At 43.5% G+C, this 17,910-nt stretch overlaps 1 protein-coding gene across 1 annotated transcript in view; it reads right to left on the reverse strand.

The window, feature by feature from the left end:
• LOC306658026 (uncharacterized protein) overlaps positions 1 to 4,636 on the reverse strand; it is a gene marked incomplete at its 5' end in the record, with an annotated part of 151,004 nt that extends 146,368 nt beyond the window's left edge. Inside the window, 2 exons of the mRNA XM_079134657.1 lie at positions 3,494 to 4,240; positions 4,537 to 4,636. Of these exons, the coding sequence (XP_078990783.1) occupies positions 3,494 to 4,240; positions 4,537 to 4,636 (847 nt within the window). The remainder of the gene's footprint in view (positions 1 to 3,493; positions 4,241 to 4,536) is intronic.
• Positions 4,637 to 17,910: the final 13,274 nt, after the last annotated feature.

Consider the following 17,910-nt stretch of genomic DNA (forward strand, 5'->3'; position numbering starts at 1 on the left):
CCACTGGAGGCAAAAACAAGGTTCCTTTTCCAAGTAAATTTAGTTTTCCAAGAGGCACAATCATGATCTGGATTTTCCATTCTACCATATAACACTTTTTTCTTTCAAAGCAAGCTCATCTCAATAATATACCTGATGGGACCACACATGTAAATCCAGCTACACACCTCACCCACCAGGCCAGTGCACCCCTGAAAGGAATTTCAGATGGCAGCAACACGGGCAGCACTGCCTGCTACGGTGGCACTTAGGTGTTCTCATAAGTAGGTCTGGAGATTCTCCCCCAGATCTGATTCTTGGTGTGGCTTTTTCTGACAAGATTTTTAAAAATTTTTAATTAAAATAATTACAATGGGAACACTAACCAAAGAGGAAAGACTTCCCCATTTCCAGCCAACTTTTGCTTATTTCCTATTTATTTTTCCTTCTAAAAATGTAGCCAAAACCAAGAATGGAAAACTTTCCACTACTCAAAGAGAAGTGGAACATGAAGACCTTAAAGACCTGGCTCATAAGTGAATGATCCAATCAGGTACCTGAACACCAAGTTGGGTGCATGCATACTCACAATTTGCAAGGTAACTTGTACAGAAGTAGAAGGCTAGTGTGGAGCAGAATGGACCAGCAGAGCAAGCAGGGCTATATCCTCCCTACTCATGCTTGGCCTCCACATCTGAATTTCTAATTTCATTCACATTTCACATATTTGCAATTGGGTCCTCTCTTAATGTTAATCATAGGTCTTTATTAATGAAGAACTGATTCCTTTGCGGGGGGTGGGGGTACAAATATCTGTGGGAGGTTTAAGCCATACTGGTATGAATTAGTTCCCATTGCTTTCTCCTAAGAGTCTGTCAAACTTTAATTATCTGCAGGAAAGGGAATTTTTATTAAATAGGAAGCTAGTGAGAAATACTGAAATATATAACTCTTTGGCTAAACCACACCATAAAGTTTGGGAGCTAGATGGGAAAACACTTACGGAGCAAAAAGGGAATATTAAAAGTGGGAGGGAGAAATATCTAGAACAAACGTGGCCTATTTTTTGTGTGTTTAGCTCCTAAAGGTCTTAAACCACAGAGCTCTTGCTCCTTCAACTACAGGCTCAACCAAATGGCACCACAGTTACTGACATTCTGAGATGGCAAGGTGTCTGGGAACCAGTCCATGTCACTTCTAAGGGGAGAATGTCTCCAAAATCCCAACACAGAGATTATAAAGCCACCCTTTCATTGGAGTTTTAAGCAGTCCACAACAGAGTCCAAATACTCAGAAGGAAGTTAGGACAAAAGAGAGTGCCCAATATAGGTATACACCAATAGTATTCATCCCCCCAGATACTATAGGTATCTAGGCCCAGAAGAAAGCCAGCCTGGCAGGGCTGAGAGCTACATAGCTGCCAACTGCCCAGGCTTCCTCTTCCCCAATCCTCTCACCATTAGGAAAGAAGTAGCAGCACTGGAGCCATTCCCCAGGGATAATACAAATCGATATTGGAAAGATGAAACCCCACATGAAAAAAGTAACACAAACACAAAATATCACAATCCTCCTCCCAGGTAACCTTCTGATTTATTTAACTGAAATGACTCATTTATAATTAACTCTTTGCTGTCAGGAGTGTTTCAAACAAAAGAATGTCACATTGACTTTCAGTCAGCTCTCAATGGCACACGGCACTGGGTTCTTTGGGGGACAGGATTCATCCTAACAGAGAGGCTGTGTGTGATATGCAATGCTTTCACACAGTGATAGCTTATGAACAGTGAATGCTTTCAGGCTACAATATAATAGCAAATAAAATTCAGTTGACCATTGGCAAATAATCTTAAGAATGAATTCAGAAGGGCTTTTTACACTTGAGCATGTGCTGCAAAATTATGCTAAATATTAACACACCCTAGCACTTTTTCTCCCTCCTATCATTTTGTGGGGTGGGGAGAAACAAGCCAATTCTTGCTGATGACCTGCAATGCTACAAAATTAAGCTCAACACACGTTTCTGTTTCTTCAAAGTAAAAAATTTAAATCCTACAATATTAATTACAGTGGGGCAAAGGTAATTTAACACACCCTGTGATAAAATGTCAAGTTTTGCTGGGCACTGGTAATGTCACCAGTCGTCAGGTCTCAAAGGATATCTAGTTATGTGAGAAGAGCGGGGAGAAACCGCAATCTAGGTGCAGAACTCATTGCAACCTGAGCAGCTCCAGTTCCTGCAGAGCATCTCTAGCGATTCCACGGGAATCACTGTTTCCATGTCACTCTATTTCACATGCTATAGTTTAGAATTTCTAACGGAGAAAGAGATCGTGCATCCCAACACGAAACGGAATAAAAATGTACAGGAGATACTAAGAATAGGACAGAAACCTGCTAAGACTAAAATATATAAACCCTTCACAGTCGACAAAATAAAGCTTCCAAGAAAAGGGGGTGGAGGTGCAAAGAGCCGGCTCCCCAGGAAGGGCCTGGTTGCAAGGATCCAGTTTCGGCCACTAGCGGTTTTAGCGGAACCATTGATTCTTTTCGAAGGGTCCAATTTGGAAAAAGCAAGAAACAGAAAAGGTGTAGACGCGGCCAAGAGCTGGGCTTTCTCCACAAGAATCCAAGTGGGAGGAAACGAGGGAGGGATGGAGGAAGAGGAAAGAAACGCGGGAATGAACAGAAGTCCTCGCGTTCCATGCGGGCAACTCAAAGAGGACATTGGCTGTAGGTCAGAGGTGGAGTTCGGCCTCTCAGGGTGTTTGAGGAGTAGGAGGCCAGTGTCCTGGGAAGGATTCTGAAAGGGCTGGAGATGCGCTCTACGGGAACTACCAGGTTTCGGTGGCATCCATTCAAATGAGGTTAGTGACCCAAACCCCGCAAATATTCCAGGCTGCTGCCCCATCACACACAACGGGGCAGTCACTACGGTAACCCGGGTCCCCGGTGAGGACGCGGGGTCCAAGAGCAGTCCTGACCCAGGCTCGCTTCCCTGGTCCCGGCGGTCACCGAGAAAACACCTCGAGGCCGAACCCGCAGGGCGAAGTTTTCCCGGGTAGCGGGCGGGGACCGGATGAGGATTCGGAAAGAGAGCGTAAGGAACCCAAAGTCCCTCCGAGCTGAGCGGATCCCGCAGTCCCCCGGGAGAGCTCACCAACGAAGGCAAAAAGAAAGAGAAAAAGAAAGAAACCGGCTCCAACAAACTTTTCTAGCGGGCGTCGGAGGGGCTGGGGTTGGCCGAGAGGAGAGAGCTAGCCCAGGCGGGCCGGCTTCTCAGGGTTGCAAGAAGGAGCCGCTGCCGAGGCAGTGCGGGCCGCGGAGGTGGGGCTGCAGCCCTCAGCTCTCCGCGCCTTCCCAGAGAAGTCCCGACTCCGCGCCCCCGCACGCTCCGCGGCACCAGCCCCGGCTCAACCCGCGAGTAGGGAGAGACAGGCCCTGAGCTTGCCTCCCACCTAGCGAGCCCGGCGCGGGGAAGGGGCCCGGGAGGCCCTGGGCGGTGCCCGCTCACCTCGATCCTCCAGCCCGTCGCTGAACTGGCCGCTTTCGCTGATTCGCGGCTGTCGCTCCTCCTCGGGTTGCGGCGGCTCGCGCGCCGGGTTGCTTAGCTGGCCAGGGCTGGGGGCGGCAACCAAGGGCGCATGGCCCCGCGGAGGCGGTGGGACTGCGGGGACCGAGGGGCTGCGGCGCTCGCTGCCCGAGACCGGCTCCATGGCGCGGGGCTCCAGATCTCGGCGGCAACGGCGAGCGCAGCGGAGACTAGAGTCAGAAGTGCGAGGCGCCGCGGCTCTGGCGGGTGGGGGGACGGACGGACCGCGTGGAGAGGAAGGGAGGGCAGGAACCGCGGAGTGGAGGTGCACGGGGGCGGGGATGGGGGGCAGGTCCGCAAGCAGCAGGGCTAGCGCTACCGGTGGCGGAGGCTGGGGCCGCGCTGTCGCCGCCGCGCTCCGCCCCTGGGGGCAGGTGTGGGTGACTGGGACCCGCCCCAAGGCGCTGAGCCTGAGCTGGTGCACAGAGGTCGGTGCACAGAGGCCGGCTGAAAGCGAGGGACCGATTCTGGTCAGACGCGTGGAAGCTAGGGGGACTGTTGGTATCTTTGGGAGAGGCAGGCGGCTCGGGTAGTATTTGGCGAGGGCGTGACGGGGGACGCGACCCACCCGCGTCACGGATTGGTGCCCCAAAGGGATCCCTCGGACCCGATTACTCTGCCGTCCGCAAAGCCAGCTGCAACTCGGGGACAGGAGAGCAAGCAGCGCCCCTCATTTGGCATCCCTCTTTTCTGGAGCCGCACAGGCTTCAGAGGCTATATCTGGTCCCTGCCTGCCTGGGCCGCCACACTCGCCGTCCATCCCGGGAAAACGGGGTTCACCTGCCCCAAAGCCTGTTTGTCTCGTGCCTTCTAAGAGCTTTAACGCCCCTCGCAATTTCTCTCGAGCACCAACTTAGCCAAGAGGTGGAGCGTCTGATGGACCAGAGGCGCTCCAGAAAACGCTGGGACCCCATGGCTTCCCCATTGCGACTTATCACTGTGTCTTTCCCAACCTGTTCCCTCACCAGCTGATTTCTTCCTCCGAGAATCCAGAATCGGTTCTGCAGTACTCAGTCGAAGCCTCCCCCTAAAAGCCTCTCCCGCCTGCCCCAGTCCGATTGGCATTCCCCACCTCTGACCACCCGGAGCTTGTACCCCTGAGCAGTCGGACTGGTCTTCCCAGCGAGGCCGCAGCCTAGTCCCCGCCCCGCCGACACCTGCTCTCTTGGAACCGGAGAGGCACAGAGAAGACCCGGCGGTTGAACAGATTGAGCTTGCGTTTAATGGTATCAACATCCAAGCTCTAGAATCTAGATTTCATCTTTAGGTTGGTATCAGTCTCTAAATTTAATCTGGGTACTCTAAATTGCCAAATCCTCTTTTAAAGGAATCCACCCTGTTTTTTGAAGAGTAACCAGTTTCCTTTCTCATTTCCGCTTTACTAGTGATAGAAATCAGGGTGGAATTTAAATGCCTTTGTGACACAGTGGAAAGATCGCAGAAATGAGAAAGAGGGACTCATTTTATTTTGTCGTTGTTGCTGATGGGAATCAGATAGGAGTTGTCTTTGTTTCCTTTATCTTTTGACCACTAATTTCTTCAACTACAAACTAAAAGAGATGAACTAGGTCATTTCACATGTCCCTTCTTGCCTCAAAAGAAAAAGAAAAACGCTATGATTCTTTGACTAAAAAACGTTGAAAATGTCTACCCACGAATCCTGCTTCTGTCCTCTAAGTAGACAGTCTTTCAGATATATTTGTAGACACCCCCTCCCCGCCCCCCACATACACACGTCTATTTTATTTCTTGGGGTTATCGGGAGGATTCATTCGATCCTCTAGTCAATGACTCTCAAAGAATTGCTTGGGAACTAACAACAAAAATGCCCAGGCCTCCACGCCTGCTAGAGATTCTGATATCATATTTGATGTGATAGATTTGGGCTGAGGTCTTGACATGGTTATTTTGTAAGGCTCCTCTCCCCATTCTGAGACATCTGGTTTTTTGTTCTGTTCAAGGATGGAACCCAGTACCCTGCAGCATACTAAGCAGAGGCTTTTCCACCGGCCAACATTCCCCTGTCTTCATGTGCTTGGGGGTTTATTGTTTGTTATTGTTTGTTTGTTTCAATACCCATTCCTCTCTGACTCTTGGAAATTCTGGTTCAGTAGATGAAGTCTGACCAGGAATCTTTGAAAATCTCTCTCTCTCTCTCTCTCTCTCTCTCTCTCTCTCTCTCTCTCTCTCTCTCTCACACACACACACACACACACACACACACACACACACACACATACAGAGACATATTATGAGGCAGAGTGTTCTGGGGCTATTATTGTCATTCTTACTACTTAACTATTCTTCACAATGTGGACCCTGTAGCTCTGCTGCATTCATGCACACACACACACACACACACACACACACACCAGGTCTACAGTAGGATCTCACAAAAAGGAAACAGTATTATTGTTCATTCTTCTGGTTCCTCAGTTGGCTTTATAGTCCAGTGAATCTCAAACTTGAATTTGCAGATGAACATGTTGGAGTTCAGAATACAATACCCCAAAGTCTTTGCATGCTTAGTACTGTGAACTAAAGAAGAAGCATTCAGAAGTAAGATCTTTCTGAGCTTCTCCCCACTTTCTCCTGGTTTCCTTCCCAATCTGCTCCCCCCCAGAGAGCTGACCAAATAGAAATTCCCTGATCTACCTTGTCTGATATATCATAAGACCCCATTCCAGAATGAGTCCTTTCTGTACCCAGGAGGAAAAAATAACAGAGAAAGAAGCCAAGAAGAATCCAAACAGAAAAGACTTGCTAGGTTTCCCAGTCGGTTACCATTAAGTCATGCCCTTTTGTCCAATCACATTCCTACATGACTGTCCATTCTTCTTTAAATCTAAACATAAAAATCAACAATTCCCCTAAGATTGGAGGTCTACATTTCTGAAGGCTTCTGTGTCGTGTAAAATGTTGATTAAATAAATTTGTTGTGCTTTTCTTCTATTAACCTGTCTTTTGTTACAGGGGTCTCATCCATGACCCTTATGATGGGTGGGAAAATGGACCACACCCTTTCTGCTCCTGTGAACACCTGGGATTCTTGCTGAGTCTGAATCAGTAGGACAGGATAGAGGTGGAAATTTTGCATTTCTAACAAACCCCCCAGGTGCCGCCATTGCTACTGGTCTGAAGATCACACTTTGAGAAGTTATTTTTTATTCATAAGGTAAATGTATATTGCCTTCATGATCCAGCTGCTCTGATTCAATAAGCTACTACTGTCCTCTCCAGAAATATTTCTCTGACTCTGGCTCACTCCTGGGAGCTCCCTTTTCCAAATGTAAGTGATTAATAATTCACTGCTTATTTCATGTGTGAGGCAGGGATGGCAGTGCTTGCCTGAGCTGCATTCCCCACTCACACACAACTACCTGGATGCCAAGGATACTGTGTTCCCCCAAAAAACCCTGCTGATTAACTGGAAGATATTAACTTACATTCTTGGAAGACTTTCCAAGTACCAGCCTTGGTAAGTGTTTTTATATGCCTTGTCTCTGGCACTCAGCAACTGCTGAACTCTTATTACAAAGAAACCAAGGCTTCCTGTTAAGCTGTCTAGCACCACAATCCACAGCAGTACCGCCCCCTAGAGGGAAATTTGGAAAACTGCAGGTGCTTTCATTGGTTCTAACAATGATGGGAGGAGGGGACTGCTGGCATTTAGTGGGAGGTGGCCCAGGATGTAGGACTAGGACCATTGTCTGTATTCCACATGGTTCTCATATGTTACAGTGGACCTTTGGTTCTGGTAAAATGTGTTTCTAATTACTTTAGGACTTTAACTCTTTACATATAAATGTGAAATATGTTTGTACCTTTTGAATATACACAGAATTTTCTGGAAATACATCTACTATGAAAGTCTAGAAAAGATGGTACTGCTTTCTATTTAGGAAAATCAGGACACTGAAGTCACTTCCACTCATGGCATCTGAGCAAGCAGTCAACACATCTGTGCCTGTCACATGTACAACTACCACGGGCCTAGTAATTCCATGTGTATATGAATATATTTGTTCAGTTCTTGTTTCAAAATGTCAAAAATGAAGGAAAGTATCAATAACATTCCAGAGTCTTGTCTTTGTGAAATTATAAGAAGGTCCAAATACCTAACTACTTCTTTATAACTTCTGGTACAGTTCTGAGTGAACATTTATAAAAGCAAAATGCCCGTTGATTATGTATAGCATGATTGTATTCCTCCTCTGTTGTAATTTAAATCATTATATTGATTTTTAAATTGAATGTATTATCCATGAATTCATTTCATAATTACAATAGTGAATAATCCAAAGGAATTATTACAAAAAGGGAGATAATCATTATAGCAAGAAGATTCCAACGAGACCCAAAATCTGAATGAGATCCTAGAACAGAAAAAAGACCTTAGGAAAAAATTAAGGAACACTGAATAAAATATGGTTTCAGCTAATAATTTTTCAACTGTGGTTCATTGATTATAATAAATACAAATTAATATAAGATACTATTAATAAGAGAAACTGGATGTGGTGAATACTGAACTCTGTACTGCCTTCTCAATTTTATAAGAATCTGAAACCATTCTAAAAAAATAAAGTCTACTTTTAAAAAGTAAAAAAATTAAAATGGGGGACGATGCTAGGTTGACTTTCGAATGAGATACACATTCCAACCTTGAACTTTTCCCATTGGAGAAGAGACACAATGGAAACCTTAATGTGGTTGTGGGGAGTAAGACATTCATCAACATTGGTGAGAAAGATGGAATATGACAAACTTGTCAGTCAAGAATTCATAGCTTCAAACCAATTCCACTGACTTTTTTTAGGTCTCAATTTTGTGTACGTAAGGATTTCAGAATTTTTGTTAATTTCATAAACTCTAAAATTCTTAAAATTGTGGGCTTCTATCAGGACATTTTAGAAAGTCTTATGTAGGTAGGAGCAGGTGGACAAAAAACCTGACTATTTAAAGATGAGTGGTGTCTTCTTTTGTTCTCAGCTATTTCTTCTTTCGTTTTCAGTAATGTCCCAAAGCTCCAATCCCAGAGATATACATAGGAAAGGAAGAAAGACCAAGAGGTCAAAGGAAACAAAGTAGACAAGTAGAGCTCCAGATGGGAATTAAAGTCACAGCTACCTCTGGTGGAGCCACCTGCTCAGGCCTAGGAGTATTCTAAAGACAATATACATAAGAATCCACTTAGTTCTCATAAACCTATAAAGCAGATATGGTATTTTTAGTATCCCCATTTTAAAGATAAGAAAACTGAGATTAAATAACATTGGTAATGAACTCAGAAGTTGAGACTTGAGGCTTATTTTTAATGACTGCACCACATGTTGTCTTTGGAAGTATCAGACTTCTGCACATGATACTGCTACATCAGTTTTCAGACTAAGGTATACTTGCTTTTACTTTGCACTGTGTGGGCTTTGGGAAACCAAATATAAGCACATTAATCATCTTTTCCAAGTCTTGAAGAAACACAAGTAACACTTAAGAGCTAGTGTGCCCATGCAGACATGGCTTCAGGGCTGAGCTAGGTACATGAAGCTGTCCACTAGTAGAGTGTCTCAGCTGGCTCAGTCAACCGCAGCAGTATTTATAGGAAGGGCCCGAAGATCTTTTGGAGAGTGAGTTGTGTGTGTACTTGTGCCTGCAGGTATAAGTGTTAAATTTATAAACTCCCTTTCCCATTAAAAAAAAATGTAAACGAGGATATAACTACAGAACATTGGGAGAAACCCATGTTGGTGATAAGCATTATTTAGAGGTTTGGTGAGCAAAATATTTTTTTTATTATTATTTTTTTTATTGTAAACAAATGGGATACATGTTGCTTCTCTGTTTGTACATGGCGTAAAGGCATACCATTTGTGTAATCATAAATTTACATAGAGTAATGTTGTTTGATTCATTCTGTTATTTTTTCCCTTCCCCCCTCCCCTCCCACCCCTCTTTTCCCTCTATACAGTGCTTCCTTCCTCCATACTTGCCCCCCTCCCTAACCCTAACTCTAACCCTAACACTAACCCTTCCCTCCCCCCATTATGTATCATCATCCACTTATTAGCGATATCATTCGTCCTTTGGCTTTTTGAGATTGGCTTCTCTCACTTAGCATAATATTCTCCAATTTCATCCATTTCCCTACAAATGCCATAATTTTATCATTCTTTATGGCTGAGTAATATTCCATTGTACATATATATACCACAGTTTCTTTATCCACTCATCAATTGAAGGGCATCTAGGTTGGTTCCACAGTCTGGCTATTGTGAATTGAGCAGTTATGAACATTGATGTGGTTGTATCTCTGAAGTATGCTGATTTTAAGTCCTTTGGGTATAGGCCAAGGAGTGGGATAGCTGGGTCAAATGGTGGTTCCATTCCAAGCTTTCTGAGGAATCTCCACACTGCTTTCCAGAGTGGCTGCACTAATTTGCAGCCCCACCAGCAATGTATGAGTGTACCTTTCTCCCCACATCCTCGCCAACACCTGTTGTTGCTCGTATTCTTGATAATCGCCATTCTAATTGGGGTGAGATGGAATCTTAGGGTGGTTTTGATTTGCATTTCTCTTATTACTAGAGATGTTGAACATTTTTCCATATGTTTGTTGATTGCTTGTAGATCTTCTTCTGTGAAGTGTCTATTCATTTCCTTAGCCCATTTGTTGACTGGACTATTTGAATTCTTGGAGTAGAGTTTTTTGAGTTCTTTATGGATTCTGGAGATTAGTGCTCTATCTGAAGTATGATTGGCAAAAATATTCTCCCACTCTGTAGGCTCTTTCTTCGCATTGCTGATAGTTTCCTTTGCTGAGAGAAAGCTTTTTAGTTTGAATCTATCCCAGTGGTTGATTCTAGCTTTTATTTCTTGTGCTATGGGAGTCCTGTTAAGGAAGTCTGGTCCTAGACCAACAAGGTGAAGATTTGGACCTACTTTTTCTTCTATAATCTGCAGGGTCTCTGGTCTGATTCCGAGGTCCTTAATCCATTTTGAGTTTAGTTTCGTGCATGGTGAGAGATATGGGTTTAGTTTCATTCTGTTGCATATGGATTTCCAATTCTCCCAGCACCATTTGTTGAAGAGGCTATCTTTTCTCCATTGCATATTTTTGGAACCTTTGTCTAGTATGAGAAAATTGTATTTATTTGGGTTTGTGTCCATATCCTCTATTCTGTACCATTGATCTACCTTTCTATTTTAGTACCAATACCATGCCGTTTTTGTTACTATTGCTTTGTAGTAGAGTTGAAGATCTGGTAATGCAATAACCCCTGTTTCACTCTTCCTGCTAAGGATTCCTTTAGCTATTCTGGGTTTCTTATTCTTCCAGATGAATTTCATAATTGCTTGCTCTATTTCTGTAAGGTACGTCATTGGGATTTTAATTGGAATTGCATTGAATTTGTATAGCACTTTAGGTAGTATGGCCATTTTGACAATATTAATTCTTCCTATCCAAGAACATGGAAGATCTTTCCATCTTCTAAGGTGTTCTTTAATTTCTTTCTTTAGTGTTGTATAGTTCTCATTGTAGAGGTCTTTCACCTCTTTTGTGAGATTGATTCCCAAGTATTTTATTTTTTTCGAAGCTATTGTGAATGGGGTAGTTTTCCTAATTTCTCTTTCTGAAGATTCATCACTTATGTATAAAAATGCATTGGATTTATGAGCATTGATCTTGTAACCTGCTACTTTACTAAATTCACTTATGAGTTCTAAGAGTTTTTTGGTGGAATTTCCAGGTTCCTCTAAATATATAATCATGTCATCAGCGAACAGGGATAGTTTGAGTTCTTCTTTTCCAATTCGTATCCCTTTAATTTCTTTGGTTTGTCTAATTGCTCTGACTAGTCTCAAGAACAATGTTGAATAGAAGTGGTGAAAGAGGACATCCCTGCCTTGTTCCAGTTTTTAGGGGGAATGCTTTCAGTTTTTCACCATTTAGAATGATATTGGCCATGGGCTTAGCATAAATGGCCTTTACAATGTTAAGGAATGTTCCCACTATCCCTATTTTTTCTAGTGTTTTGAGCATGAAGGGGTGCTGTATTTTATCAAATGCTTTTTCTGCATCTATTGAAATAATCATGTGATTCTTGACTTTAAGTCTATTGATATGGTGAATTACATTTATTGATTTCCTGATGTTGAACCACCCTTGCATCCCTGGGATGAAACCCACTTGATCATGGTGCACTATCTTTTTAATATGTTTTTGTATGCGATTTGCTAAAATTTTGTTGAGAATTTTTGCATCGATGTTCATTAAGGATATTGGTCTGAAATTTTCTTTCCTTGATGAGTCTCTGTCTGGTTTAGGTATCAGTGTGATATTGGCTTCATAGAATGAGTTTGGGAGGGTTCCCTCCTCTTCTATTTTATGGAATACTTTGAGAAGTATTGGAATGAGCTCTTCTTTAAAGGTTTTGTAGAACTCGGCTGAGAACCCATCTGGTCCCGGACTTTTCTTTGTTGGTAGGCTTTTGATGACTTCTTCAATTTCAGTACTTGAAATTGGTCTATTTAAATTGTGTATGTCCTCCTCGTTCAGTTTAGGCAATTCATATGTCTCTAGAAACCTGTTGATGTCCTCGAAATTTTCTATTTTGTTGGAGTGTAGATTTTCAAAATAGCTTCTAATTATGTTTTGTATTTCAATCCTGTCTGTTGTGATATTTCCTTGTTCATTCCGAATTTTAGTGATTTGGGTTTTCTCTCGTCTTCTCCTTGTTAGTGTGGCTAAAGGTTTATTGATTTTGTTTATTTTTTCGAAGAACCAGCTATTTATTTTGTCAATTTTTTGTATTGTTTCTTTTGTTTCAATTTCATTGATTTCAGCTCTGAGTTTAACTATTTCCTGTCTTCTACTACTTTTGGTGCTGGTCTGTTCTTCTTTTTCTAGGGCTTTGAGCTGTAGTGTTAGGTTGTTTATTTGTTGAGTTTTACTTCTTTTATTAAATGCCCTCCATGAAATAAATTTCCGTCTAAGTACTGCTTTCATAGTGTCCCAGAGATTTTGATATGATGTTTCTTTGTTCTCATTTACCTCTAAAAATTTTTTAATTTCCTTCCTAATATCTTCTGTTATCCATTCATCATATAATAGCATATTGTTTAATCTCCAGACGTTGGAATAGTTTCTGTGTTTTATTCTTTCATTTATTTCTAACTTCAATCCATTATGATCTGATAGAATACATGCTAGTGTCTCTATCTTCTTGTATTTGCTAACATTAGCTTTATGGCATAATATATGGTCTATTTTAGAGAAGGATCCATGTGCTGCTGAGAAGAAAGTGTATTCGCTCTTGGTTGGATGGTATATTCTATAAATGTCCGTTAAGTCTAAATTATTGATTGTGTTATTGAGATCTATGGTTTCTTTTTTCAATTTTTGTCCGGAAGATCTGTCCAGTGGTGAGAGAGGTGTGCTAAAATCACCTAGTATTATTGTGTTATCGTCTATTTGGTTTCTGAAATTGAGAAGGATTTGTTTGACATACATGGATGAGCCACTGTTTGGGGCATAGATGTTTATGATTGTTATATCTTGCTGACTTATGCTTCCCTTAAGCAGTATGAAATGACCTTCTTTATCCCTTCTGACTAACTTTGGCTTAAAGTCCACATTGTCTGAAATGAGGATGGATACTCCAGCTTTTTTGCTGAGTCCATGTGCATGGTATGTTTTTCCCCATCCTTTCACCTTTAGTCTATGGGTATCTTTTTCTATGAGATGAGTCTCTTGCAGGCAACATATTGTTGGATCTTTCTTTTTAATCCAATCTGCCAGTCTATGTCTTTTGATTGATGAATTCAGGCCATTAACGTTCAGGGTTATTATTGAGATATGATTTGGTTTCCCAGTCATTTGGTTCATTTTTTAAATTTTATTTGTTTATTTGTTTGACACAACTTGGTTCCTCCTTTATTTGACAATTCCTTTAGGATAATTCCTCCCTTTGCTGATTTGCTTCTTTGTTTTTCAACTCTTCCTCATGGAATATTTTGTTGAGAATGTTCTGTAATGCTGGCTTTCTTTTTGTAAATTCTTTTAGCTTTTGTTTATCATGGAAGGATTTTATTTCATCATCAAATTTGAAGGTAAGTTTTGCTGGGTATAAGATTCTTGGTTGGCATCCATTTTCTTTCAGGGCTTGAAAAATGTTGTTCCAGGCCCTTCTAGCTTTTAGGGTCTGGATTGAAAAATCTGCTGATATCCGTATTGGTTTCCCCCTGAATGTAATTTGGTTCTTTTCTCTCACAGCCTTTAAAATTCTGTCTTTATTTTGTATGTTAGGTATTTTCATTATAATGTGCCTTGGTGTGGGTCTATTGTAATTTTGTGTATTTGGAGTCCTATAAGCCTCTTGAACTTGATTTTCCATTTCATTCTTCAGATTTAGGAAATTTTCTGATATTATTTCATTGAATAGATTGTTCATTCCTTTGGTTTGTTTCTCTAAGCCTTCCTATCCCAATAATTCTTAAATTTGGCCTTTTCATGATATCCCATAGTTCTTGTTGATTCTGTTCATGATTTCTTACCATCTTCTCTGTTTGTTCAACTTTGTTTTCAAGGTTAAATATTTTGTCTTCAATGTCTGAGGTTCTGTCTTCCAGGTGTTCTATCCTACTGGATATGCTTTCTAAGGAGTTCTTAATTTGGTTTATTGTTTCCTTCATGTCAAGGATTTCTGTTTGGTTTTTTTTCATTATCTCTCTTTATTGAAATGATGTTTTGCTTCCTGTATTTGTTCTTTTAACTGTCGATTGGTGCGATCATTCAATGCCTGCATTTGCTCTTTCATCTCATCATTCAGTGCGTGCATTTGCTCTTTCATCTCATCGTTTGCTTCCCTGATCATTTTAATTATGTACATTCTGAACTCCTTTTCTGTCATTTCTTCTGCCATGCTGTCATTGGGTTTTATTGATGTAACATCTAGATTTGTTTGCAGCATTTTCTTTCCTTGTTTTCTCATATTGTTCAGGTCTCAGTGGACCGCTGAGATATTGTAGGTTTCCTCTATTGACTTACAATGTCCCTGAAGATTTCTATATATATCCCCTCTTAGCCTTCAGTAGGCTGAAGTCTTGGAGGAAGTTGATAATGCGGTGCTCCACAAGGAATCTGCCTCTCTAGGAGTGGTGGCCTTCAGGTGGGGTATATTCCCTGCTAGTGGGCAGAGGTGCCTCCACTTGTTGACCAATGGTCATCCAAAGGGGACCTAGGCTGTGGGCCGAGGCAAGGCCTGTTTGGGCCTGAGTCTCTGGTTTTACCGTCCTTGTGGGGAAACCTCACCCGGCAGGGAAGACTCACCCGGTGGGGAGGTCTCATTGGTCAGTTCCCTTCTAGATGTTCCCTTCAATTTACATCTACCGCCTGGGCTGGGCTGCCTTCCTCTGCAAAGTTTCCAGGGGCCCGGTCCTACCTCCTGGGCCTGGGAGCCTCACCCTTCGCAGATGAATCTCCTTAGGCTGCCCCTCCTCAGAGAATCTGCCCGCAGTCCTGGAACCTTCACTGCGCCCCTAAGCATGTCTCTGTGGGGCTCTTCCACCAAGAAGCCTCCTAGATCCTGGTACCCTACTGTGCACCTAATCGCCTGGCTATGCGGCCTCTCCTCTGAGCAGCCACCTGGGGCCCCGTACAATCGCTCTGAGTCCCAGAGACCCGCCACACACCTCTTCCTCCAGACAGCCGCCCAGTATTCTGGTGCGGTCACTAGGAGTCCAAGCAACTCACTGCGTGCCTCCTCCCACCAACCACCCATAGCCCTGGGCAATCAATCACTCCGAGTTGAAATGACCCTCCCCGTTCCTCCTCCTCCTCCTGGTAACCCCCCCCCCAGTGGTCAGGAGCGGTCGCTCTGAGTGGCTCTGAATCCACGTGACCCGCTGTAAGCGTCCTCTGGGCAACCGCCCTGAGCTCTGGTGCGGCCACTCGAGACCAAGCGACCCACCGCACTTCTCCTCCAGGCAGCTCCCCTGTGTTCAGGAGCGGTCGCTTTAAGTCCAAACAACTCACCAATCACCTCCTCCTCTGAGCAGCCGCCTGGAGCTCTAATGCAGTCACTGAGAGTCCAAACGACCCGCCGCGCTCCTCCTCCTCCTCCTACTCCTCCGGGCAGGCCCCGGTGTTCAGAAGTGGTCTGAGTCCAAACAGCTCGCCAAGCAGCCCCTCCTCTGGCAACCGCCTGTAGCTCTGGTGCAGACACTCTGAATCCAAGCGCCACGCTCCTCCTCCTCCTCCTCAGGGCAGGCCCCGGTGTTCAGAAGCAGTTGCTCTAAGTCCAAACAGCTCGCCGCGTGGCTTCTCCTCTGGCAATCGCCTGCAGCTCTGGTATAGCCACTCCGAATCCAAGCGGCCATGCTCTTCCTCCTCCTCCTCAGGGCAGGCCCCAGTGCTCTGAGTCCACACAGCTCTCCTCGCCGCTCCCCCCGCCCGGGCAGCCACCGGAGCCCCAGTGGTTGCTCCGAGTCCCAGCGCTGTGCTGAGCGGCCTCCTCTACGATGCTCCCAGTTGTCCGAGTTCACTGCTCCAGCGGGGGGAGGGGCGTCTTGCCGGCAGCTCTACTTCACAAAGTTCCCTGCGTTCCGGGACTACCATCCCATTCGGGACACCTTCCCAATGGGAGAGACTCACCCGGCTACTTTGAGTTGGTCCCAAGTCTCTCAATTTCTCCTCTTTTGAATCCTGAGTCCTGGAGCAACATGAAATGCAGCCACCCTCTAGGCCGCCATCTTGAAAACCCGCAAAATATTGTATAGTCAATCCTCTTGGGCTCTGCATCTGTGTTTCAACTAACCACAAAGCACAAATATATATTTTAAAACTTACATCTAAACTGAGCATATGTAGACTTTTTTCTTGTCATATTCCCTAAACAATACAGAATAACAACTATTCACATAACATGTTGTATTGGGTATCATTGAATAAACTAGAGATGGTTGAAGCATACAGAAAGAAGTGTACCAGTTATATGTAAATACTATACTATACCTTTTTTTTTTTTTTTTTTTTTTTTTTGTGGTGCTGGGGATTGAACCAGGGCCTTATGCATGTGAGGTAAGCACTCTACCAACTGAGCTATATCCCCAGCCCTATACTATACCATTTTAAGAAACTTGAGCAACCATGGATTCTAGTATCCACAAGGAGGTCATGCAATCAATCCCTCAGGGATGCCAAGGGACAACCATAATATATGACATCCCAAAAGAATTTTTTTTATAGTACTGTGTACTGAACCCAGAGGTGCTCTATCACTAAGTCACATCTCCCAGCCTTTTTTATTTTTCAATTTTTAGACAGGGTCTTACTGAGTTGCCCAGGCTGGCCTCAAACTTGCAATCCTCCTGCCTCAGCCTTCTGAATAGGTGGGACTACAGACCTGTCCCACTGCACCTTGCCCCAAAACAATGTTTAAATGCCATTTCTGCTTTTAAGGGACTTACAGTCTAAACAGGATGGTATAATTATGTCTTGCCTGCCTTTTCCAGGCACTCTCTGGAGCAGGAGGTCTCAGCTTTGTCTACACTTTATCACTGCGAGGGATAGAGCAAAAGTCTCATTCTCCTTCGTTAGAGTTTTTTTTTTTTTTAGCGTTGAAGTTTCAGTGTCTTATAAGTCTCCCCCAATTTCAGTCACCCTACAGGGATATTTTTTAAAATCTTGATACCCAACCCCCACTTCCCCTGACAAATTGTATCAGAATCCCTGGGACCCAGACTTAAGTGTTTAGGGAAGATCTCCAGATGATTCCAATGTACAACCAACCATGAGAAAGTACTGCCTGAGGACAGGGCTCCTCAACCTGACTGTGCACAAGAATCACCTGACAATCGTGGTAAAAATGCAGATTTTAATTTTGGTCTGGTTGAGGCCCAGTTTTCTGAAGTTCTAACAAGCTCCCTGTTGATACTAGTGCTTTTGGGAAATGGACCACCCTCTAAGTGGCAAGGGTCTGAAAGAATGAGCAAAAGGTTTTGTTTCTGTTCTGATAGTCTACAACAGAGTCAGTACAGTAAGGGGCAGGAGATGTGGGGACAAAATTACAAAAGACAGAAAATCAAATAAATATAGCCAGCAATGCAGTACAGAGAGGGGGCAAATTCTAGTACACATTATTCTCTTGGACTCCTCAATATAGCACACAGGTTGCAGAGAATGGACGTTCATAACCTAGCTAAGGTTAGCCCAGGTATGCTTGTAGGATGAGTGCTAATAGACGTTTGCAAAGATGGGAGGGTATCTCAGGAAAGGGTGATGGTGGGCATCTGTGATAAAATTATCTAAAACTTTATGTAAATGTACATATCCATAGTTT

The sequence above is a fragment of the Sciurus vulgaris genome (genome assembly GCF_902686455.1).
Source record: "Sciurus vulgaris genome assembly, chromosome: 3".
Taxonomy (NCBI): Eukaryota; Metazoa; Chordata; class Mammalia; order Rodentia; family Sciuridae; genus Sciurus; species Sciurus vulgaris.